This window comes from Perognathus longimembris, chromosome 3 (genome assembly GCF_023159225.1).
Source record: "Perognathus longimembris pacificus isolate PPM17 chromosome 3, ASM2315922v1, whole genome shotgun sequence".
NCBI classification, from domain to species: Eukaryota; Metazoa; Chordata; class Mammalia; order Rodentia; family Heteromyidae; genus Perognathus; species Perognathus longimembris.
Window position 1 is genome coordinate 8,523,502 of NC_063163.1, and position 25,475 is coordinate 8,548,976.

The following is a 25,475-nucleotide window of genomic DNA, read 5'->3' on the forward strand; positions in this document are numbered from 1 at the left end:
CCACGGTGGCTCGAGAGACCTTCAGAGCCATGCTCCCCCATAATGCGGTCCATGTGTCTGTTTTTAAGGGGTCCAGGTGGACACTGCAAGCAACTACGATGACCGGGAAATTTGTGAGTTTGGAGCATCTTGTTATTTACTTCCCCGGGGCCTTTACTTCTTTATTTTATGCCCTCGCCCTCGCTCGCCTTCTCTTATGTGAGCTTTCCCCCCCTTCTCTTCCAGGGAAGTGTTGAGATCCAGCCGGATCAGATGCAGGTAGGAGAAAGACTTGCCGTTGCTTTCTGGATCTCCTCCCCGAGTTCACGCGGTCCACGCGGTCCACGCGGTCCACGGGGTTCACGCCTCCTCCCCGCCCCGCCCGCAGACCGTGAACGCCATCCTCATCGTGATCATGGTGCCCATCATGGACGCGGTGGTGTACCCGCTCATCGCCAAGTGCGGCTTCAATTTCACGTAGGTGCTGCTTGCCTCGGGGCGGGGGAGCCCCAGTGGGTCCATGGCATGGAAGGGGCTGCTCTGGGGACCCCAGGACCCCAAAGAGATGATTAAAGAGAGGTTTGCGGGCTGATGTTTTAAAATACAAGGTCAGCCCAACGGCTCCTGCCTGTCAGCCTCAGCTATGAGGAGGCTGAGATCTGAGGATCGTGGTTCGAAGCCAGGACGGATGATTGAGGGGTTGAATGGTTGCCTGAACGAGTTTCTAGAAATTGGGTGTAAAGGCGCACACGAGAAGCCGTAGGCCTTCATGGTCACAAACGAGAGAAAGGATTTGGGGCACAGGGGTCTTTGTGAAGGAGTCGGCTTTGTTTGGGGGGCCCCGGGGAGAGGCGGTGCCCTTCGGGGCTTGTGCACCGAGGGCTGAGGGTGGCTTTCTTGTCGCCGTCAGCTCTCTGAAGAAGATGACCGTGGGGATGTTCCTGGCTTCCATGGCCTTCGTGGTGGCTGCGATCGTGCAGGTGGAGATTGACGTGAGTTGCCCCGGCCCCCCCCCCCCCCGCGTCCCCCGCAGTGGGCTGAAGGGTCACCGTCACCATGCGAGGCTCAGAGGAAGCCAGGGCCCTCCGTGCGCGCAGCGAGGCTGGAGCTTCCGAGTTAGACGTGAGCGTCCCGGGGACTTCCCCTCCCCGGGCTGACTTCCAACCTTGATCCTCAGCTCGCAGCCTCCCGAGTAGCTAAAACGACAGGTGCGCACCACCAGACCTGCCTTCTTCCTTCTGGGGGAACGATTCCATTGTCCACAGACGCATTTGTCTTTCCACTCACCTGCTGAGGGACACCTGCCCCCCCCCCCCCGCCCCGTCAGGTGGATGAAGCCCAGGTTCTCTCGCTCCTGCGCACATCTCACTTTGTGGAAAACAAATTGTGGGCCAAACCTGGGCTTCTCCAGCAACAGCGGGTCAGTGAGTGCGGCGTAAAGACAGGAACCCTGAGCACTGTGTGGAGACACAGGAGGTGACAGGAACCCTGAGCACTGGTGTGGAGACACAGGAGGTGACAGGAACCCTGAGCACCGGTGTGGAGACACAGGAGGTGACAGGAACCCTGAGCACCGGTGTGGAGACACAGGAGGTGACAGGAACCCTGAGCACTGTGTGGAGACACAGGAGGTGACAGGAACCCTGAGCACTGGTGTGGAGACACAGGAGGTGACAGGAACCCTGAGCACCGGTGTGGAGACACAGGAGGTGACAGGAACCCTGAGCACCGGTGTGGAGACACAGGAGGTGACAGGAACCCTGAGCACTGTGTGGAGACACAGGAGGTGACAGGAACCCTGAGCTCCGGTGTGGAGACACAGGAGGTGACAGGAACCCTGAGCACTGGTGTGGAGACACAGGAGGTGACAGGAACCCTGAGCACTGGTGTGGAGACACAGGAGGTGACAGGAACCCTGAGCACTGGTGTGGAGACACAGGAGGTGACAGGAACCCTGAGCTCCGGTGTGGAGACACAGGAGGTGACAGGAACCCTGAGCACTGGTGTGGAGACACAGGAGGTGACAGGAACCCTGAGCACTGGTGTGGAGACACAGGAGGTGACAGGAACCCTGAGCACTGGTGTGGAGACACAGGAGGTGACAGGAACCCTGAGCACTGGTGTGGAGACACAGGAGGTGACAGGAACCCTGAGCACTGGTGTGGAGACACAGGAGGTGACAGGAACCCTGAGCTCCGGTGTGGAGACACAGGAGGTGACAGGAACCCTGAGCACTGGTGTGGAGACACAGGAGGTGACAGGGAGCCCTGAGCACCGGTGTGGAGACACAGGAGGTGACAGGAAGCCCTGAGCACCGGTGTGGAGACACAGGAGGTGACAGGAACCCTGAGCACTGGTGTGGAGACACAGGAGGTGACAGGGAGCCCTGAGCACCGGTGTGGAGACACAGGAGGTGACAGGAAGCCCTGAGCACCGGTGTGGAGACACAGGAGGTGACAGGAACCCTGAGCACTGGTGTGGAGACACAGGAGGTGACAGGAACCCTGAGCACCGGTGTGGAGACACAGGAGGTGACAGGAACCCTGAGCACCGGTGTGGAGACACAGGAGGTGACAGGAAGCCCTGAGCACCGGTGTGGAGACACAGGAGGTGACAGGAAGCCCTGAGCACCGGTGTGGAGACACAGGAGGTGACAGGAACCCTGAGCACTGGTGTGGAGACACAGGAGGTGACAGGAACCCTGAGCTCCGGTGTGGAGACACAGGAGGTGACAGGAACCCTGAGCACTGGTGTGGAGACACAGGAGGTGACAGGAACCCTGAGCACTGGTGTGGAGACACAGGAGGTGACAGGAACCCTGAGCACTGGTGTGGAGACACAGGAGGTGACAGGAACCCTGAGCACTGGTGTGGAGACACAGGAGGTGACAGGAACCCTGAGCACTGGTGTGGAGACACAGGAGGTGACAGGAACCCTGAGCTCCGGTGTGGAGACACAGGAGGTGACAGGAACCCTGAGCACTGGTGTGGAGACACAGGAGGTGACAGGAACCCTGAGCACTGGTGTGGAGACACAGGAGGTGACAGGAACCCTGAGCACTGGTGTGGAGACACAGGAGGTGACAGGAAGCCCTGAGCACCGGTGTGGAGACACAGGAGGTGACAGGAAGCCCTGAGCACCGGTGTGGAGACACAGGAGGTGACAGGAAGCCCTGAGCACCGGTGTGGAGACACAGGAGGTGACAGGAACCCTGAGCACCGGTGTGGAGACACAGGAGGTGACAGGAACCCTGAGCACCGGTGTGGAGACACAGGAGGTGACAGGAACCCTGAGCACCGGTGTGGAGACACAGGAGGTGACAGGGAGCCCTGAGCACCGGTGTGGAGACACAGGAGGTGACAGGAAGCCCTGAGCACCGGTGTGGAGACACAGGAGGTGACAGGAACCCTGAGCACTGGTGTGGAGACACAGGAGGTGACAGGGAGCCCTGAGCACCGGTGTGGAGACACAGGAGGTGACAGGAAGCCCTGAGCACCGGTGTGGAGACACAGGAGGTGACAGGAACCCTGAGCACTGGTGTGGAGACACAGGAGGTGACAGGAACCCTGAGCACCGGTGTGGAGACACAGGAGGTGACAGGAACCCTGAGCACTGGTGTGGAGACACAGGAGGTGACAGGAAGCCCTGAGCACCGGTGTGGAGACACAGGAGGTGACAGGAAGCCCTGAGCACCGGTGTGGAGACACAGGAGGTGACAGGAAGCCCTGAGCACCGGTGTGGAGACACAGGAGGTGACGGGTCAGCGCTCCAGACCCAGGGAGAGCAGCCGCCCCTTCCGTCCCGGCCGTGGCCACGGTTCCTCCGACGTCTCAGCTTCATAACCTGGTGTCCACTGGACGGACGTGGTTCCAGAGGGCCCTGAGCAGCCCGTTCCTACTATTCTGTGCTGTGTATGAACGCCTTTCCCGGTGGTCACATGATTCGAGGTCACGCCTCTCCAGAGGTCACGTGACATGAGCTCGGCGGTCCTGGCTGACGGCAACTGTCAGCCACCCTGAAACCCTCACTGCCAATTCTCTTTCCTTTCCTTTAGAAAACTCTCCCAGTCTTCCCCGGAGCGAATCAAGTCCAAGTCAAAGTCTTGAATATAGGAAATAGTAGCATGACTGTATCGTTTCCTGGACAGATGGTGACACTTGACCCGTTCTCTCAAGTAAGTGAAAGGCAATGGGAATGTCTTTTTCATTTGGGGACCCTCTCGTCAGATTGTCACCCCACGACGCCTGCCCCAGCATTTATTTTCAACTGGCAAAATAAAATCAGAATGTGTGGTGAAAAGTAGAAGTCCTGTGTCAATATGAAAACCAATTTCTGACCACCCAGTCCGCCATGACAGGTAGGAGGCTGTAATTGTAGCTTCCCGCAAGGCATTCTTCATGGGCGTAGATCTGAACAAACATGACACTTGGAGTGTCATAATGGACCGCTCTAGTGCTCCTGGCATGAATAAGACTCGTATGAACTGTGATTCTTCTCCCCGTGTATAGACGAATGAATTTATGACTTTTGAAGCAGACCAGCTGACGCGCATAACTGTCTCTTCCGGCTCATCTGTCAATGAAGTCATTCATAAGTTCGAGCCAGGCCACCGCCACACCCTCCTCGTGTGGACCCCCAATCAATACCGTGTGGTGAGTAGCTGACATCTGAGCTCACGTTTGTCATCTGGGAGGCACAGCTTTGGTTTGTTTATGTTGTCATGGTGGAGCCTGAATTCAGGGCCTGGACGCTGTCCCTGAGCTCTTTCACTCAAAGCTAGCACTCTACCACTTGAGCCACGGCACCACTTCTAGTTTTCTGGTGGCTAATTGGAGATGAGTCCCATGAACTTTCCTGCCCAGGCTGGCTTTGAACCTTAACCCTCAGATCTCAGCCTCCTGAGTAACAAAGATTTCAGGCGTGAGCTGCCAGTGCCCAGCCACACAGCTTTTAAATGGTATGACTTTCTTTTACATCTATATCTTATGAGATCAGCTAATCCTTCATTTCTCCTCTCTTCTGGCACACAGTTCATTTGACTTGCAGTAAAAATTTGGTGGGTGAAAAGAGTTAACATAACTTGGGCCAGGAATTTGGCCGAGTGGTAGAGAGCTTGCCTAGCATGCACGAAGCCGTGGGTTCGATGCCTTGGTACCACATACACAGAAAAAGCTGAAAGTGGTGCTGTGGCTCAAGTGGTAGAGTGCTAGCCTTGAGTAACAAGAGCTCAGGGATAGTGCCTAGGCCCTGAGTTCAAGCCCCAGGACTGGCAAAAAAAAAAAAGAGTTAACATAACTTTTTAAAAATTAGACTTTTGGTACTCTGGGTATTGTATATACATTTATGTGAATTAGGGAAGGGAAGGGGAACATCAAAATGGTGAGACAAAGGATGAAAGGCGAACCAGTGTAACAGAAATACTTACAAGACAATATGTTGAAAATTAACTGTACAACTCAGGGAGGGGGCAACTGGAGAGGAAAGAAGGTAGGAGAAAAATAAGGGAGGGGGTAACAAGTTTGACAAGAAATGTACTCACTACCTTATGTATGTAACTGTAACCCCTCTGTACATCACCTTGACAATAAAATTAAATTTAAAAAATTAAAATTAAAAAAGTGTTTTAAAGCACTGGGGATGGTATTGTGTGCATAAATCACTCAATATCTATATGTTCTCAGGACTCGGAGGTAAAGTTTTAAAAATATCTTTACTGGAATTAATTTTTTTAATTTAAATTGAATTAGATAGGCCTCAAAAAAATACAGAAGGTACACTAAGTATACCCAATCACACACCTATGACATGCCCGATGACAAAACACACACCAAGAAGCTATGTGGATGGCATCCAATGAAGAGAACTCACTGCAGGATTCCGCCAGAGAGATCTAAGTGAGCATCTACAGAACCGCAGTGTGCAGCTGGTTTCGTTGGTCATTTGCTTAGTGGGGGGGTTGTTGCGGGCTTTGTTTTCAATTGCTGGCGCACAGGATTCTTAGGAATCACTGGCAATCGAGGAGCAAAATGAATCCCAGCTCCTCGAGGAGCTGAGATCTAAGGAATGCAGTTGAAAGCCAGCCTGGGCAGGAAAGTCCATGGGACGCATCTCTCATTAATTATCAAAAACCAAAGCGGAGCTGTGGCGCAAGTGGCAGAGCACTAGCCTTGAGCAAAAAGAAAAAGAAACAAAAGCTCAAGGATAGCTCCCAGGTCCTGAGTTCAAGCCACAGGACTGACAAGAGAAGAAAATACACACACACACACACACACACACACACACACACACACACGTATATGTGTGTATGTGTGTATGAAAGTATACCTACCATTCAAGGATAACTGTCCTTAAATCTTAATTTTTCTATAAATTTATAAACACATATTGTATAACCAAACACATGTGATTAGTCAAAATAAAAATAGCAGGGGCTCCGATTAGCCTGGAGGACAGTCAAAGCTAAAGAAATGGAATCCTTCAAATGTGATCTGCCCTTCACTCCTAGGGTAAGGATTCGCCTATGGTCTTCTAAGGCTGAAATGACATAGCTAGTAGAAACATGCTCATAGGGGCTGGGGATATGGCCTAGTGGCAAGAGTGCTTGCCCTGTATACATGAGGCCCTGGGTTAAATTCCCCAGCACCACATATATAGAAAATGGCCAGAAGTGGCGCTGTGACTCAAGTGGCAGAGTGCTAGCCTTGAGCAAAACGAAGCCAGGGACAGTGCTCAGGCCCTGAGTCCAAGGCCCAGGACTGGCCAAAAAGAAAAAAAAAAGAAACATGCTCATATTACTGTTTTCTCTCTTAGGTAGAGGATGGGCTTAATAAGAAGCCAGACAAAGGAGAAAATGGAATCAGGTATGAAGAGTTTGCTAAAATTTAATTTACAGCCAGGCACCAGTGACATACACCTATAATCCTAGCCACTCAGGAGGCTGAGATCCAACAAGGATGGTTTTTTTTTTTTTTTTTTTTGGCCAGTCCTGGGCCTTGGACTCAGGGCCTGAGCACTGTCCCTGGCTTCTTCCCGCTCAAGGCCAGCACTCTGCCACTTGAGCCACAGCGCCGCTTCTGGCCGTTTTCTGTATATGTGGTGCTGGGGAATCGAACCTAGGGCCTCGTGTATCCGAGGCAGGCACTCTTGCCACTAGGCTATATCCCCAGCCCCAACAAGGATGGTTTGAAGCCAGCCAGGGAGAACATTTCTAGGAGACTCTTATCTCCAATTAACCAACAAAAAGTTAGGAGTAGAAACAGCTCACGTGGTAGAGTGCTAGCGGTGAGGGAAAAAGCCAAGGATGGATGGAGAAATAGACATATGTCACACAGCTGGTGAAACTTGGTCACTTATTTGGGGGCCGTAAAGGTTGAATTGTTCTGTTCTGTACTTCGGGTGCTCACTCAACTGTCTGTTGTCTAAACTGGACAATGTGTTGGAGCGGGCTTGTGAGCCTTCACTGAGGCTGGAGCCTTCTTAGCGCTAAAGCAGTGCTAGAAATCCATGGCCTCCCACGGCCTGTCACACCTAAGGAAGTGGTCTTTAGCCACCTGTTCTTGCTGTCTAACACCCGTGTGGTTCTAGCAGGCGGGACCCTGTGAGGTGTAGGCCTAGCTGGGGTGTAGGATCCAGGGGGGCGGGCACTTCAGCAGGCCCTGGGCACTGTCACTCCGGCCCCGTCCAGATCTAGGTTTCCACCATCTGAAGGCAATTGCTTACAGCTGTCTCTCCATTACTATTGGGTTGGGCCATCTCTTCCTCCCTCCCTTGCCACCCTTCCCTATCCCAGGCTCTCAGAGGTAAGGAAAAGAGGGACTTTCCTTCTCATCCCCAAAGAAGCCCTTCCTGGGGCTGTCTTCCAGCTACTCAGCAATATCTGCTGTTGGTCCTTTGCCTTCTTGACAGGGAAGCTTTTGGAGCAAAGACCGCAAAAGCCTGGCAGCCTTCTAGAAGGGAAAAACTGCTCTACCTGTCCCTACCAACTCGATGTCCATGAATTGGGTAATATTGCCAACATACTTAGAACAGCACCTGACATGCATACTGGCCAGCTTCAAGGGCACTCCACTGAGCTCTCGGGTCTGGGACCCATCTCTACGGAGCGTCTGTTTTGCTTTCAATTAATAGTCTGTCTTAAGCCAGATGCTGGTGGCTCATGCCTGCAATCCTAGCTACTCAGGAGACTGAGATCTGAGGCTCACAGTTCAAAGCCAGCCTGAGTAGAAAACTCTTTGAGACTCTTATCTCTCAAATTAGCCACCAGGAAACCAGAAGTGGCGTGGTGGCTCAGTGTGGTAGAGTGCTAGCCTTGAGCAAAAAGAGCTCAGCGACAGCACCCAAGGCCTGAATTCAGGCCCTAAGATCAAACAAACAAACAAAAGTCTGACTTAGACCCTGCTTTCAAATAAGCTTGCTCTGTCTGCCTTAAAAATAAATAAATAAAGTACTGGGCTAAATTATTTCTCTTAGGGGCGTTCTTGTAAGTGCTGAGCAGGCTGTAAGCTGAGCCGAAGCTTGCTAACGTTCACCTTTAGGCCCTAGAAATTTCTAACACCATCTTAAATTCTTTCCAAAAAGTCATCTCCACCCAATGCCAGGTGCATGTTCCATCGCCAAAAATAAGTTGTTCCACAGTTCAATTCCAAGACAGATGGTTTTTCTATTTCAGATTTGTAAATACTTTTAACGAGGTAATCAACATCGAAATGAGTGGGAAAGTATACGAAAATATCAGCAGTTACAATGCCAGCGGCTATCAGTTCTTCCCTTCTGGCAAGTGAGTACCTCTGCCGGGCACTCCCCCCAGGGTCCAAGAGTCTTTATCTTTAGAAGCTATCTGGAGGTTCTCAAGAACGTCAGCCTTGATCGTTGTTTCCACAGGAAGAGCTTCACGGTAAACTCCATAGCGTTTCCCCAAGGCTGTCCACGTGACTTCCAGTCTTCCAACCTGGACTTTGGCAGTGCTTTTACCTACGTGATCAGAAGAGAGGTGAGGAACTCGCTACCGTCATCCCGCCAGGAGTCCCCACGGACACCCGGAAAAGTGGGATCGCCATGAGAAATATAGAATTCATGGGCTGGGGATATGGCCTAGTGGCAAGAGTGCTTGCCTCGTATACATGAGGCCCTGGGTTCGATTCCCCAGCACCACATATATGGAAAATGGCCAGAGGGGCGCTGTGGCTCAAGTGGCAGAGTGCTAGCCTTGAGCGGGAAGAAGCCAGGGACAGTGCTCAGGCCCTGAGTCCAAGGCCCAGGACTGGCCACAAAAAAAAAGAAATATAGAATTCATGAACTCCCTGCCGATGTGTCACCTACCTGTTGACTTGGGTTAATAGGAACATAAAATACAGAAGTCTTATGTACAGTGGTGAAAATTTCATGTTGGCCAGGGTCTTGTGCTTCTTTACTATTAAGAAAGACATAGCAACTTATTTATTTAAAGAGATGGCAATGTTTTAAACAAATTGGACTTCCAAACAACTGTCTTATTTAAAGGGAAACATTAGCCAGACATGGTAGCGCATGTATCACAGCACTCAGGGTGAAGAGTTCAAGGCTGGCTTAGGTTACACAGTAAGAGCCTGCCTCAAAGAAAGGGGGGGATGGGATAGGAAGAGAAGGAGGGAAGAAAATGAAAGGAAAGAAAATAAAGATGGGAGGGAAGGAGGGAGGGAGGGAGGGAGGAAGGAAGGAAGGAAGGAAGGAAAGAAGGAAGGAAGGAAGGAAGGAAAGGAGGGAAGGGAAAGGGAAAGGGAAGGGAAGGGGAATAAGACAGACCAGTGAACACATTATCAGCTCCCATTATCAACAGGTTATCAGACAGGCTCCCCCCTCACAGGTAGGATGCGTGTTGCATTGTACATTTAAAATGCGTGCTTCCTTCCTATGTGCAAGGAGCAGCCCTAGCGGTGGAACTCTATTGGCCTTGTCAAAAATTGTTGTTCTAGAAGGTTCCTCCGCTTCCGTTTCAACTTGCTGCTTGTGCCTTGCGGGTTTAGAGCAACGGCTGCCCCGGCGTGGCGACGTTCGAGGACATCCCCCCCAACACCGTCAGCATGGCCCTGCAGATCCCGCAGTACTTCCTGCTCACCTGCGGCGAGGTGGTCTTCTCCGTCACCGGGCTGGAGTTCTCCTACTCCCAGGTCTCCGCTTCCCCCGCCCGCCCGCACAAAGCACTGCTGGGGCTCCATCTGCATCTGCGATGACTGTTGATAGTCTTTAAAGATTCTAGAAAGCTCTGTGGACTCCTCCACAAAACAAGGTCTCTGAGGTTGAGGCCATGAGCTTTGTGACTGCTTCTGTCTGTCCCCAAAGTCACACTAACGTTGAGAGTATTGAGTGGGGAAAAGCTGGATTTATGTCAGGCTAGAACATTCTAGATTTTACAGCGACCCAAGGGGATTCAATTACTCGACAAAGTGCTCGTGGCCGGGTCTGTCTTCAGTGGAGGTCTCGTTGTAGGGCCTGGTAACCACATCAAATGAGCCCTCGCTTTAAGAACAAGTTCAGGAAGCCGACTTGTAAGTGTAGTAGAGGAACGCAGCAATTGTTATGGGGTTTGTCTGGAGATTTTCTTGTTGCTGCTCATGTGCTTTTAGCCAGCACCAGGGGCTTGAACTCAGAGCCTCGCACTGTTACTTGGCTCTTGTCACTCAAGGCTGGTACTCTACCATTTGAGCCACAGCTCCACTTCCAGCTTTGCACTGGTTAACTGGAGGTAAGAGTCTCAGATTTGTCTGCCTGCGCTGGCTTCGAATCCTGCTCCTCGGATCTCAGCCTCCTGAGTGGCTGGGATTACAGGCGTGAGCCATGGTACCCGGGACAGTTATTCTTCATGCCCAAATTAGAGCTTGATTCCTGAACTAGTCTGTCAACGTGACATTAATAGTCCTTGTGGCCCGCAGTTTCCAGTACCTTCCATCTTTATAGAAAAGATGGTGGGGAGGGCCTAGGGAATCCTTTCGGTGATGACCGTGTGGTCTCAGGAAGGTGGGCAAGTTCATCTGGGTGAGGAGAGCTTGAGGAGACACAGCGCAGAGAGCAGGCGCCCTGGGCGGGATGCATGGAGGGCTCTGCTTCGCAGCTGCTAGCCGGCGGCTGCGTGGTGGGCAGCTCGGTGGACAGAGCCGGGTGCGTCCGGTCTAGATCGTGACTAGCTCTGCTTTGCTTCCTCAGGCTCCGTCCAACATGAAGTCTGTGCTTCAAGCGGGCTGGCTGCTGACCGTGGCGGTGGGGAACATCATTGTGCTCATCGTCGCCGGCGCCGGACACTTCAGTAAACAGGTACGGGCAGAAGGAGATGGGACGGCCTGCCGCACTGGGAATGGCCAGCCCCAGGTCCTCCCTGCCTGTCTATGAACACGTGAGCATTGGGTGTAAGGGCTGAACAGCTGCCAGAATAGCCACGCAGGGCTTTTACCAGTAGCAATGGCGAAGTATCCGTTCGAACTTCCACCTGCTGTTGCACAGTTGGAAGCTGACAGTGAAGTAACCAGCTGAGGGGTGGGATGTACACTGCAGCACAGTTTACTAGGAAAAGAAACAGCTCAGCCTGGTGCTGGTGACTCAGGCTTCGAATCCTAGCCTCTCAGGAGGCTGAGATCCAAGCCAACCCGCGGAACCAACTCTGAGACTCATCTCGGGTGCATGGCCCAAGTGGTAGAACCTCGACTGAGAGTGAAAGAGCCAAGTGAGACGCTCTTGAGGCCCCAAACTCAAGCCCCAAACCAACATAAAAACAAATAAGTGAGGGGCTGGGGATATGGCCTAGTGGCAAGAGTGCCTGCCTCGTATACATGAGGCCCTGGGTTCGATTCCCCAGCACCACATATACAGAAAATGGCCAGAAGTGGCGCTGTGGCTCAAGTGGCAGAGTGCTAGCCTTGAGCAAAAAGAAGCCAGGGGACAGTGCCCAGGCCCTGAGTCCAAGGCCCAGGACTGGCAAATAAATAAATAAAATAAAAAGAACATCTCTCCTAGCTTTGATGAATATCGCGTAAGAGATCTAAAACAGGAGAATGATGGAATGGATCAAGATACATTATACCTAAAAATGACACATTGAACTGAAATGCCTTTGTACAATTATGTAAACATAATTTTAAGAATTAATTTTAAAAACAAAAAACCAGCACTGAACAAACATTCACAATACCCGAAGTGTAGCTATATTTCAGGCTGTTTTCTAGCTGTCATGGAATGAAGATGTCTCTGCTATTTAAACTACTTCTGACTCTAAACTTCAGACAAGGTCTGCTTAATATGGGTCCATCACCTCAAAGTTTCATGGCTTCTCACATCTCACTGGGACACACCAAAGGTGTGCTAGTGCCCTCAGTGCACAAGCGCACGGTGTTACCAAGGGATGGTACCAGCCCTGGGTTAAATCCTAGCATATTCTTCCTCCCACGGGCGTACTGTTTGAAGTTCTCTTGCTCTCCATCCTGCAGGCATCGGCCTTGTTTGTTTATTTATTTCTTTACTTACTTACAGTACAAGGGCTTGAACTCAGTGCCTTACAGTCTCACTTGGTTTTTATACTCAAGGCTCTACCACTTGGTCACTTGAGGCTGCACCCTTTACTTCTGGAATTTTGTTAATAAATTGAAGATAAGAGTCTCGTGGACTTTTTTTGCCTGGGCTGACTTCGAACCATGATCATCAGATCTCAGCCTCTTCAGTAACCAGGATGGCAAGTGTGAGCCACCAGTGCCTGGTCCAGCTACATGTCGTGTGTGTGCGTGTGTGTGTGTGTGTGTGCGTGTGTGTGCGCGTGCGTGCATGTTATGGGGCCTGAACTCAGGGCCTTGGCCCTAGCCCTGAGTTAGCTCTACCACTTGAGCCACAGTCCCAACTTCTGGCTTTTTCTGAGTAGTTTATTGGAGATAACAGTCTCATGGACCTTTCTGCCTGGGCTGGCTTCAAACCATGATCCTTGGATCTCAACCTCCTGGTGGCATGAGCCACCATTACCCAACTCATCTACGTATCTTAAACTCTGAATATCTCCGAAATTTTCTCTTATCTTCCCAGAGTTATGTGTTTCTGAATTTCTGTGCTGTGAGAAAAATGTTACCTATGACTTAGGCATTTGAAAAAAAGATGACCAGTCTGTCCGTGAACTGATTGCCTGTCAATTTTCAATAGCTTTTCAAAGCACCTACCTCGGGGCTGGGGATATGGCCTACTGGCAAGAGTGCTTGCCTCGTATACATGAGGCCCTGGGTTCGATTCCCCAGCACCACATATACAGAAAATGGCCAGAAGTGGCACTGTGGCTCAAGTGACAGAGTGCTAGCCTTGAGCAAGAAGAAGCCAGGGACAGTGCTCAGGCCCTGAGTTCAAGGCCCAGGACTGGCCAAAAAAAAAAAAAGCACCTACCTCCTACCTAGTCATAGCAGAACGATGTTCCTGCAATGCACGCATATGCACAGTCACGTGATTTTGTTTTTGCTTTCCTTTCTCTTTTTTCTTACCCCGACGTCAAAGTGGGCTGAGTACATTCTATTCGCTGCCTTGCTCCTGGTCGTCTGCGTGATATTCGCCATCATGGCTCGGTTCTACACGTATGTCAACCCCGCAGAGATTGAAGCTCAGTTTGATGAGGACGAGAAGAAGAAAGCAGAAAATAACCCGTATAGCACACCGGAGCCCATCTCCCAGACCAAGATGTGAAGGGCATTTGGCCAGTGAGAGATGAACAGGTCCCAGCCTCTGCCCCGGCCTCTATCCCTGGGAGGCAGGTGGCTCCATCGAACGGCCCTTGACTGAGAGACTTATCATTGTGAACCAAACCAAGAAATCAAGTTTGTAAGCAGCCATCAGTGAATCTAAAACTCTACATAAAGACGTTTTTAAAGTCTTATTTAAAACACACACACATTCACTATTTTTTTTTAAACATTAACAGCTTACATCTCCCCTATCGTACAAATGAGCTCCGTTTTGACTAACTTAATGTTGAGAGGATTCTATATTGTTCTTGTCCTAACGCAGTTGTGAAAACAACATTGAATGTGGCAGGAGCCAATGCCAAAAGTGAGCTCACAGGAATAGTAAACGCAACCTAGTATGAACTGATAAAGGTTTTATTATTTTCCCAGTCCTTACCTCTTTTTAAATTATGTATGACTAAAAAGTTCGCACAAGTGAAGGCCAGTAGTGATTTTTGAAGTTTCACTTATATGAAATAAAGTCTTGTTCTTAATAATAAGTATCTATGTATCTTTGAGTAAGGTAAGAAATCTCTAACCTGCTACCTGGTTATAAAAGCAATATATGGGGCTGGGGATATGGCCTAGTGGCAAGAGTGCTTGCCCCGTATACATGAAGCCCTGGGTTCGATTCCTCAGCACCACATATATAGAAAATGGCCATAAGTGGCGCTGTGGCTCAAGTGGCAGAGTGCTAGCCTTGAGCAAAAAAGAAGCCAGGGACAGTGCTCAGGCCCTGAGTCCAAGGCCCAGGACTGGCAAACAAACAAACAAAAAAAGCAATATATGTTCATTAAAGTTTCATCACAAGTCGATAAAAACATTAACAAAAGCAATGCTCACATAAGTGAACCCCAGGGACAGGAAACAGCAAAGTTTGTTCTTCCTGGTCCTGTTTTTCCCCCTGGGCAGTGGGGGAGGGGGTATAAACAAATCTACATCTTTTCTTACTAGGATCTTTTTATGCTCACACCTGTGTACACTTCATAGTGTTTTTTTCTCAAACATTCCCTGCTTGAAATAAAATTTTTTCCCAAATGATACCTACCTTCCTACAGACGCTTTGCCACTCCTAGGCAAACTGGCTGTCATTCTTCGACCCGCTGGTCCAGAGCTCTGGAGGGCACGTGGCTCCTGGCTGGGCGGGGACAGTCTGGGACTCGCGTCTCCTACGCAAGCTCCGTGTTGCCCTTAGAGGCTGTGTTGAAGGGGAGGGCGGAAGGGCAGAGTGAGGCCCACAAATGCGCTAGCAAATCTTGCTCAACACCTGCTAAGGCTTCGGACCGTCTCCGCTTCCTGAGGAGGGTTCCGCGCCCTCAGGCCATGTTTTATTTCTCTCCACAGACTATGTTCCAATCACCATTGAACTTCTGTGTCTGGAATACATCACACTTTCATTCACAGATCAAAGTGGGGGGGGGAGGGAGGAGGGGGATCAGAGCCTAAGACACATTCTCTACCTGTCCCCCTCAGCCCTTCCTCCTTCATTCCTGTCTTCCACTTCCCGTCAGTCTCATCGGCCCTTCCTGCGGCATTGGCTTACATTCCTGTTCCGAGCCTCCGTAATTCACCACAACACTTCCGACCTCACCATGGAGCCACAGCTGCTCACCAAGACTTGAAGCTCTGAGTGGATCGCGTTCACCAACCCCCAGAGTACAGAAGTCTTGTGTGCTAGGAGGAGAGGAAATAGTCAGCTTTCATTTGAACCAATTCCTGGCATTCGATCAGAGCATGATTGAATGAGCGTAATCACAAACTCCAACGTAAGAGACTCGATGTAGGGGTGACATTGTCCAAAAAGAAATGTACTCTTTACCTGTAACCCCTCTGTACATCATCTTTATACCAATAAAAAATAATTCTTAAAAAAAGACTGGACTTGGGGGGGTCACCAATCCTGTCATTCTCGTTATTTCTATTCCTTGATTAACATTTTGTGCCTTTGATAGTGGAAAACACTAGTTATGGGGACCAGCCCTCAATTGCCATTGCCTTACTCGACAATAAATGAAAGCGAACCCCGAATCCCAAGTCAAATCCCGAATCTCAACTTGTTCCCTAGCTCTTCAGTGACACTGGACAACCTTTGACCTTTTTTAGATCCATTTTCTTTTGTGAAACAGAACCCCAGACAACCTGAGGCCTTTGAAGTCCTTTGTTTGAGGGTTCCTGGCACACAGTGAGCTCCTAGATAACCCGGCTGAGCCAAACCTGACATTATCAATGCCGCATGCTTTGCGGTGAATAGAGACGACACCGAGAGGAGTCTCCTCAGCCTCCTCAGCCTTTGAAGGGCGTGAGGAGCGGGAGACAGGGGGCTTGGGAACCCTGTGCCTCTGGCTCTCATTTAACAACTTCGTCCAAGACAGACAGATGCCTACACTTCAGGGTTCTGCTCACAAGACCTTGAACACTGGCAATTGCCGCGTGTGGGTTAACAGAAGGCAGCACGTGAACTTGCTCATTAACCTCGGCTCTTCTGCCCTTTCTTTGCAGTTTTCCATTTCGGTTTTGTTTTCTTTTCACCCATCTTTTACCTCCAGGCTGATGGATGCCCACGCTGACTGCTGTACCCTGGCTTGAAGACTATGCACGGATTCAGCACTGGCTTGCTTGGGATAGGGACGGAGTTGCCTGGAACAGACCCGATAGCTTAGATCTAAACGTCCAAATTTTCTCAGAAGTATTTCCTATATAACTATGAATGTTTTTTCCACGTCAAGCTGATTTTACTCTGATCTACGTGATTCCGTTCTTTCGCTTTGTGGAGGATTTTTTATTTCAGGATGCTTTGAGTCTCTTTTAGAATTTGGTTGACTGTTTGAGCTGTAGAGTTTATCGTGCGTTTTGGAATTCTTTTTTCTTGTGCCACTGGGTGTTGAACTCAGAGTCCCACACTTGCTAGGCAGGGGTTCTACCCTGTGAGCCAGACCTCCAGCCCCAAATCTTTCTGTGCTCTTTTGTTGACAAACAACAGTGCTTCACACATACTGCATGTTGGCTGTGGACATGCAGAATGCTCAGCCTCTCCTGAATCACGTGGACAAGGCTGCCATCTACGATCATTCCCATTCACATAGGGGGACCTGCCCGGGGTCCTCCACAGTCCAACTCTAGAGGCCAGCCAGACGTACCAGCCCTGCCCGCCACCGGCAGTCAGCCTGTAGAACAGCTCACCCTAATCCTTATAACCACAGGAGGAGGCTTTCCAGCCCTCAGGAAGCCAGTGTGAGTAACTCACCCGGGACTGTAGATCCAGCACTGGCTAAATCAGGATTTGAACCCAAGTATACCTGATCGTGGAGAAGGACCTGCCGCGTGCCACTCATCAACTTCCTCATGTAGCCCTGGGATGGCCAAGGTCATGGGAACGGGGGCGAACGAAGCCAAGAGGGTTCCGGAGGCCTCCAGGAGGAGCCAAGGCCTACGTCTAGGGAGGCGTTTCTGGACGCCCTGGCCCAGAACTAGAAAAACGTCACTTCCTTCCCCGTCTTAAAGGGTCCTGTGACAAGGGAGCCCCCTCCTCCCCTCCTCCTAAATGCCACATGCAAACAGAACAGCCATTTTCCCTCCACAAACTGACCTTCATGAAGTCTAGCCTTTATTGAGACTGACTTTTACTTAGACTGACCTTCAAGAAGGCTGACCTTCAGCAAGATGCAGCTTCAGCAAGTCTGACCTTCCCAAGGACTAACCTTTAGCAAGACCAAACCCCAGTACATCCCGAGTCTTCCTAGGGTCCTCGATGAGGTTGGCAAACCTAGGAAGAGATTGCTAACAGGTCACGCTGGGCCTCTAAAAGGCTACCGCCAGTATGTGTCCAAGAATTACCGACTAAGGATCTACAGCAGGCCACCAAGGAGGGGGAGTGAGAACGCGCAGAAGTGTGAGTAAGAAATCGTGTGTGTTGGTGCACACACACCCTGAACCGCTGGCAGGAGAGATACAACAAGAGAAGCGAATGGAATCACTAGTGAAGTTAAGGGAGGGTGGGACTCGGTTGCAGGGGGCAGGGAGCCACGGTGTGTGGGGTGTGGAAAAGAGTGGGGTGTGAGGACTTCCTGCCAGGAAGATCCCGAGGAGCCCCAGGCAGGGGGGCCTCTGGACAGAGAAGAATAAGCGACCTGGCACCGAGCTGTCTGCAGGCGGGAGGGATGGGGAAGACACCAGGCAGGCCGGGTCGTGTCTGTCTCTCCGTGGCTGGCACAGTGTCCGGGGACCGTGGACTTAGGCCCCAAGGTCTATCTGGAAATTACCCAGCTTGGCCACAAGAGGGCAGAAGAAATCACTGGTGGGGAAATGTGGCTACACAAGGCTTTGCTAGCGTGTCAGCATCTCCTCGGTAGGAATCTTCAACCATCACAGATTCAGGGTGTCTCTGTTTCAACTCTGGCCGTGCTGGACGGCACCAGGGGAAGCCAGGCAACAATGGTCCAGCACGCCAAAGATTCTGGAAAGAGACTCATTAGTATACAACACTTTCCACGTGCCACCGGCTGCATTACTTTACTATCTTTATCCAGTCTTTTTTCCTTCTCCCTCTCTATATATCAATCATGGCTATTTTCCAGGCACTGATATAGGTCAGAGAAAAACCCTATAAATACTAATGCCATGCATTGATTAGTGTGAAGAGACAAAAATAAACAAAAACAAGGACATAGAGGGCACTGAGGTGATGTCTTAGTAAAATATAATGATTGTTCTATAAAATTTAGTATCTTCAAGGGGCTTCTGTAGGACTCCAATCTAGAGGCCTACTTTATAGCAGAATTCCTGAAAAAATACTTGTAAAGCTATCTTGGGATTTCTTTCCCCTTCTGTTTGGTCACCTCCTGTGTCCGGGTATGTCCTGCTATCTTCCATCTCGACTTACGTGACCCCTTTTCTTAAGTGGTGTCGCTTGGCTATACTGGCTTTTGAGAAGCAGACCATTAGAGAGCACATTTTTTCCAAGGATTCTGCAGTTCTACAAATATCATTAGTCTCTCCTCTCTTTGGTTGGTGTTTGTCCTGGTGTAGAATTCCAGTTGGAGACCATTTTCCCTGGGAACTGTGAAAGATTTGGGGTGAACCAGAAATTCCAGCCTAAGTCCACAAAGGCAATGTGAACAGTTTCTGGCTCACATTATTGCAAGTCCAGACCAAGACAGTTTTCAGAGCTGGCCCAGCTGTTCCAGCATAATCAGTGACCCAGTCCTTCCTTCCTTCCTTCCATCCTTTCTCTGTCTCTCTTTCCCTTTCTGTTTTCCTCATAGTCATAGGAAGCCATTATCAGAGAATACCAGGCAGAGTTAGGTCAGATTTTGGAGGTGAGCACTTGCTCAGGAGACTGGGCCAAGGCAGGAAAAAAAGAGTGGGAGGAGGGAGAGGACAGCCTCAACTGGCAATACCCTGGGAGAGAAGGAAGAGGTTTGTTTTGTGTTTTAGGGATCCCTTGGGAAAGCAAGTGCGGGAGAACTTAGGAAATAGCGAGGCTCCCAACCTTGAGGGGTTTTTTGAGATAGCGAACTCCACCCACAGCTGCCTATGGGTCAGGCTCTGCAGGGGTTGGACTGTACCCATCCAATCCCCAGCCCCATCAGAATGCTCAAGTCTGAGCCCCAGGCGCGTGGGAAAGTGACTTTATTTGGAAACAAGGTCTCCACAGATGTAATCGAGGCCGCGGTGAACTAGAAAGTCCCTAATGCAATGCAACTGGTATCATTTTAAAAAGGAAAAAGCCATAAAAAGCCACAAAGACATGCACACAGGAAGATGATGACAGCCGATACTGAAGGGGTGAAGAGGCGATGACAGTAGCAGCCCCGAATGTTGCAATGAAACACGGGGGCCTGGGGCCTCCGGAAGAGCCTTCTGAGACCCCTACAGGGAACCCTACAAGAAACATAGCCAGCTGCTACCTGACCTGGGGACTGTGAGCGAAGGGGTTTCTGCTGTTCTGAGCCGCCCCATTTGTGCTCATTTGACATAGCTGCCCGAGCCAACTGGTTGGGGCCCCAGCCAGCAGAAAGCAGATGGCAACTGAGCACCTGCATCTGTGGAGACCTTCCCAGGGCTGGACCCTCCCAGGGGTGGATGGAGGGTGGGGGGCGGCAGGAGGGACCAGCTGTGGTCACTGGAGGAGGGAAGGAGGCAGCCTGGAAGGGAGTCAGAGCCTGACCCCCTCTTCATTTGCCTCTCATTGGCAGTGAGTTCTTGGTGCAGTTCAGACAGCCCCCAGCAGAGGGCAAGCTGGAGTCCTGGGAGCAAACCCCACCCCCACCCCCACCTGGAAGCAGCCCAGGGGAGGAGGACCTGGACAGGCATCTACAGGAAAAGGTAGGGTGAACCTTCTCGCCAGCTAACGTGAACAATTTGGCTTCCTCAGCATCCAGTTGCTGGTTCTCCACACTGCCAGAAGACTGGGAAAAATGACATGAGAGGAAGCAGGGGGGCAGTGCTAAAGAGAATTGTGGGGGGGGGGGGGCACGACCTTGACATTGTGTCCTCTAACACTCTGCTGTCTTCCCTGGCCATTTCCACCCAGAGGATTGTGCTCTTCAGATTCTTTCTTTCTTCAGGGCCTGGGCGCTGTCCCTGTGCGCTTCAGCTCAAGGCTAGCGCTCTACCACTTTGAGCCACAGCTCCGCTTTCCCATTTTCTGGTGGTTAATTGGAGATGAGAGTCACATGGACTTTTGTGCCCAGGCTGGCTTGGAACTGTGATCCTCAGATCTCAGCCTCCTGAATAGCTGGGAGTACAGGCGTGAGCCACCAGCGATGTCTTATCATCACTAAACTGCCAGTGTTAAGCAGCTTCTAGTTTCTCCCACCAGAACGGCCGCCTCCAGGGAGCCATGGGAAGAACCGCCGAAGGACTGGATGTAGACTGGGAGTGTTTGCCTACAATCCTACAGGCTTTTCCAGGGGGCCTACGTAGGCCTGGCCTGGCCTGGCCTTTGTTCCCGCTGAGTGATTTGTTCTTAACAGCTCAGGACCTCCTATAGCTCAGTGGCAAAGCGCTTGCCTAGCAAGTGCAATGTCCTGGGTTTGATCCCCAGTACCAAAAAAGAAAAAGACCAGAAAAACAAAACAAAAAGAAAACCTCTTGCATTTCAGATGTAGTCTTAAAAAATTAGCATACAATCCTAGAAATCATTCAAACACTTCCCCAGGACCTAAAATGCTAGACCTTTACATCTTAGAATAAAGCAAATGGCCCAATTCCAGTAAACTGCGGGACCTTTGGTTAGCTTTAATATATGCATTAAACCTGTCCAAGAACGGAGGACTCACAATCTTAATAGCTCTGATATAGAACCAAGCCATCAGTTACTACCCCTTTCTGAATAATCGTGGTTTTCATTCCCATTGCATTATAAAACATTAGTCCGAAATGTAAAAGGTTTTTCAGTTAAAAGATAAATTTGAGGTAAGAAGATTTTATTTATAGATGATAATAGCCAGCCAGGTTAGTCAAATTAATTAATCCACAGTCAATAGATGTCTAATAAATCATATTTCCCATATTGTAAGAATTATTCCAAGTCCCCTTACTATATTGATTTCCACATGTTAAACTGATTGATTTCCACATGTTAGAGCTTGGTGGGGGGATGGGGTGGGGTGGTGAATTAAGAGCAGGGAAAGATAGACATCACCAAAAGAAAATGACATAATTATAACAACATCTACTATTGCTGAATTCTCACCTCTCCTGGCCCACCAGCACTAACTCATTTACTCTTCCCAACACCGCTGTCAAATGGTGGTTACCCCATTATACAGATGGAGCCAGGCTCTGTTAAATAATGGGCCATGTTCATTTAAGATGAAAGGTCTCAGAGTTGTGTGTGTGTGTGTGTGTGTGTGTGTGTGTGTGTGTGTGTGTGTGTGCTCTCTTGGCTTTTTCACTCATCATTGGCACCCTATCACGTGAGCCACACCTCCAGTTCTACTTTTTGCGGGTTACTTGGAGATAAGAGTCTCTCAGATTTGTCTGCCTCGGCTGACTTTGAACCTGGATCCTCAGATCTCATCCTCCTGAGTAATTAGGATGATAGGAGTAAGCCACCAGTACCTGGCTTTCAGAAGAGTGTTCTCACTTTTATTTAAATCAAAAATCCAAGATTCGATTGGAAGGATTGTAATTCGAGTATAAATCGGTAAGGATTTGTATTACAAAGTTGACCTTGAAATGAGAACAAAACAAACACAAAAACCACCGGCCAATGCCGATTTCTGAAATTAACCCACTGCCTAGAAATGTACTAGACGTCTTTGTTGAGTTGATTATGATTTGGAATTAGGGGATGGCAAGTTTGCTTGGATGAATAAACATGTAAGAAGACCAGGAGGACTCTAAAAATGAAGGGCATGAGGGAGCACGCTCACGGGACAAGACGGAAAATGGTGACATCACCACCCTGCCTGGCTCCCCACTCTCTTTTTTTTTTTTTGCTGCCAGTCCTGGGGCTTGAACTCTTGGCCTGGGTACTGTCCTTCAGCTTCTTTTGCTCAAGGCTAGTGCTCTACCACTTGAGCCACAGCTCCACTTCCAGATATTTTTTGGGTAGTGTTAGTAGACACAGAGTCTCACAGACTTTCCTGCCCAGCCTCCTAAGTAGCTAGGATTCCAGGTGTGAGCCAGCAGTGCCCAGCTTTCCAGCTCTGAATGGGCGTACGTGGGCCTGCCCTTGGCTTCAGAGATACTGCCTGGATTTTCAAGGCTGTTTGCTTTCAGATATCCCTGGGAAGCCATCTGAACAGAAAGCATCCTTGAAGAGAAGGAAGGACCCAATTGGGGGGGGGGGGAGAAAGCCCCATAATGTCACCGGCCCCTGCTGGAACGAGGACAAGGACGGTACCCACCGTTGTGTCTCTTCCATATTTTACGTGACTTTAGTATCCACAAAGGCTGCCTTTACCCAGTCGTGCCTTTCCTTCGGGAACCATCGTGGTGTCCACTCATTCTCCGGTTCACCATTTGCCCGTGAGGTGGGCATTGTCACGGAGACCACGCGGGGTGGGCATTGTCACGGAGACCACGCGGCTCTGTGGCTTTCCTCACTGTTGAGCTCCCACGCCTGGAAACAGATGTGGGGGCCTGCAGAAGAACCCCTGCAGCTGTTCCCGCTGATGCTGTTAGAAAATACATTTGACTGTTTGACCCCCCAAATAAATAACTTAATTAAGCACCCTCAGCTCACAAGCTGGGCAAAAATGTGAGACCCCAAAACAAATGTTCACCATAATCAACACATAGTACAAGTTCTCTGACTAAAGCAGCGAGCATAGTGCATGAAAGGAAGTCAGAAAACGGAATGGAATGGGAAGATCGAAACAGAACCAAGTTACATGACATTTGGGGACAGCCGCCATATCAAGTCAATGGGAGAAAAGCATGGATTTGTCAACAGTGTTAGGAAAGTAGTTGCTTCTGTGTGGGGGAAATTCAGTTGGATCCCATGTCACAATGTATTCAGAATAAGTTCTGAATGAAGGAAAATTTAACTAAAATAAGGCAATCTGCAGTTGAGTAGGTCAAAGCAGTAATTCTTTGTACAGTACGAGCAGGAAGCAATGGGAGGAGAATTTAACTTCCCCTGAAATGTCCTAGGGATGGAGGGGAGGCAGTGGAAACATCCTCATTTTGAAGCATCATAGTCACTGGTGATTGAAATTCTCACTGAGGGCTAAGATGGCTGGTGGAAGTTCAATAGGTGTGATAGCTACATTTGTGTGTTACCTTGGTGATACGAGCGAGGTATTTCATCAAATGTCAGAATGTGACTGTGAGGGCATTTTTTCAGAGAAGATGAACTTTTTTGTGCCAATCCTGGGGCTTAATTTTTTTTTTTAATTTCCAACTAACCAGCAAAAAGTTGAATTGAAGGCATGGCTCAAAAAAAGCACAAGAACACAAGACCCTGAATTCGAGGCTCAGTATCAGCATGCACGCGCGCGCGCGCACACACACACACACACACACACACACGAAACCCTTTGAGACTGTGTCCAGCAGAGATTAACCTTTAAACACACAGCAGCCGCAACACCCCGAACCCCTGCGCTTCCGTTCTGAGGACGCGCGGACAGAGCCATGCACCCGCGAAGCCCGCACCAGCCTCCTGATGGGGTGTACTGAGAAGGCCCCCGGAACGAGTGGCTCAACTCTCATCAAAAGCAAGGCTGATTGTAATCATGAGAAACAAGCTGAGCTAAAGTGGAGCCACTTCCTACGATGAAATGGCCTGTATTCTTCAACAAGGCCATGCCATTAAAGAAAAGGAAAACACAACGCAAAACAAGACTGAGGAGCTGGCACGGATTAATGGAAAAGAAGGAGACACCATCACTCACGACAACACCTGACCCTGGATCAGAGACATTCCTGGTAATAGAATGCTTTGCTATTATTAAATCTCAACTTCCCTAGCTGCACTTGTTAGATAAGATAAGAAAATGCCCTGTTCAGATAGATACTGATATCTGTGCATGTATATGGAAAGAAAAGATAGAGGTAGAAATATATATGTAATGTATATGTGTATATAAATGTGTGTGTGTGCATGCGCCGCAGAGACAGACAAATGGAGACCATGAGAATCTGCAACCGCAAAGACGCATCTATTCTTCAACTGGGGAACGTAAAGATGTGACCTGTGGCAATGCTGGAAGGTCTAGGAGGCCATCCCACGCACTGAGACCAACGCATCGGTGCAAGAATCTATTCTCTGAGTGTCTTCATTGCACGTTGAGGCAGGGTGTCTTCCTCAGTCCCGGCACTCGAGCAGATGAGCGTTCCAGGTTTCAGTGGCTGGCTGTTAGAGGAAGAGCTGACCTAGGCGGGCGAGGTCAGGACATCCAGAAGACAGTGAAATGGACTATCCAAGTCTGAAGGCGAGCCTCATCGCGAAGCTGACTCACGGACTGGCCACTTGCCAAGGCCACGCTGAACTCTCCTGCAGGCTTATCTGTGACCAGATGTTTTTCAAGAAAGATTTCCTGGTCTTTTCATGGAATCATTTTCAGGAACATGAGCCACAAGGAGCTTCAGGCACGGACCGTCACTCCTGGATCCCGGCCTGCCTGGGCGGCCACAGGCCCTGGGCGGGATGGCTGGCTGACGTCTGCCCTCGACCTTGGTCTCCTGCGAGGACACTGAGGCAGAGTCGCCCTGGGATACGGAGCTGGCCACTGGGAATGGGGAAGGAGGCGATGAGTCAGTGTTCTGGGGAGGGGGAAAATTCTGCTACTTGATTTTGCATGAGACGAGCCGCTACCTGCGCTGAAGGCCGTGGCCGGTGAGAAGAGGATTCGAACTCATGACTGATGGGAGATTTTTTTTTCAACTTCTGATGACTTCTGTTGACGTGTTTCCAGCAGAGGCCTCCTGAACCAGCCTGACTCTGAAGTCAGCCCTTTCTGCTGACTAGCAGAGGCAGGTAGACTCGGCACTGCACGCTTGTGTCCTGGATTCCTAGCCACAGATTTTCTCACTTGGGACTTAACCTTGTGCACAGAACCTGGCGTGTGAGCACAGAAACGCCGAGCCGAAGCCCACCGGAACAGATTCACAAGCAGCCAAGGAAGAGGCTCATTAGGACTGTGTCTCCAACCTACGATCCATGAACTGTGCCCCTCTCCACACCCCAGCAGTGAAGACAACGTTCACACTCTAGGGCACCTCTTTCCATCTTATCGAGAAAGTTCCCTGAGTCATACTCCAGAATGGGAGCCATGCCACCATCTGTCTTAGAAACGCAAACTCGCCAGGAAGGCTGCGGCGGGTTCA

The 25,475-nt window shown here is 50.1% G+C and overlaps 1 protein-coding gene across 1 annotated transcript in view; it reads left to right on the forward strand.

Annotated features, from left to right (window-relative positions):
• The window catches only part of Slc15a1 (solute carrier family 15 member 1), a 29,191-nt gene extending 15,535 nt beyond the window's left edge, over window positions 1-13,656 (forward strand). The window contains exons 12-23 of the mRNA XM_048340579.1: window positions 69-113; window positions 226-258; window positions 368-456; window positions 890-971; window positions 4,034-4,153; window positions 4,488-4,635; window positions 6,794-6,839; window positions 8,648-8,755; window positions 8,860-8,968; window positions 9,981-10,124; window positions 11,158-11,265; window positions 13,471-13,656. Coding sequence (XP_048196536.1) covers window positions 69-113; window positions 226-258; window positions 368-456; window positions 890-971; window positions 4,034-4,153; window positions 4,488-4,635; window positions 6,794-6,839; window positions 8,648-8,755; window positions 8,860-8,968; window positions 9,981-10,124; window positions 11,158-11,265; window positions 13,471-13,656 — 1,218 coding nt within the window. The remainder of the gene's footprint in view (window positions 1-68; window positions 114-225; window positions 259-367; window positions 457-889; window positions 972-4,033; window positions 4,154-4,487; window positions 4,636-6,793; window positions 6,840-8,647; window positions 8,756-8,859; window positions 8,969-9,980; window positions 10,125-11,157; window positions 11,266-13,470) is intronic.
• Window positions 13,657-25,475: the final 11,819 nt, after the last annotated feature.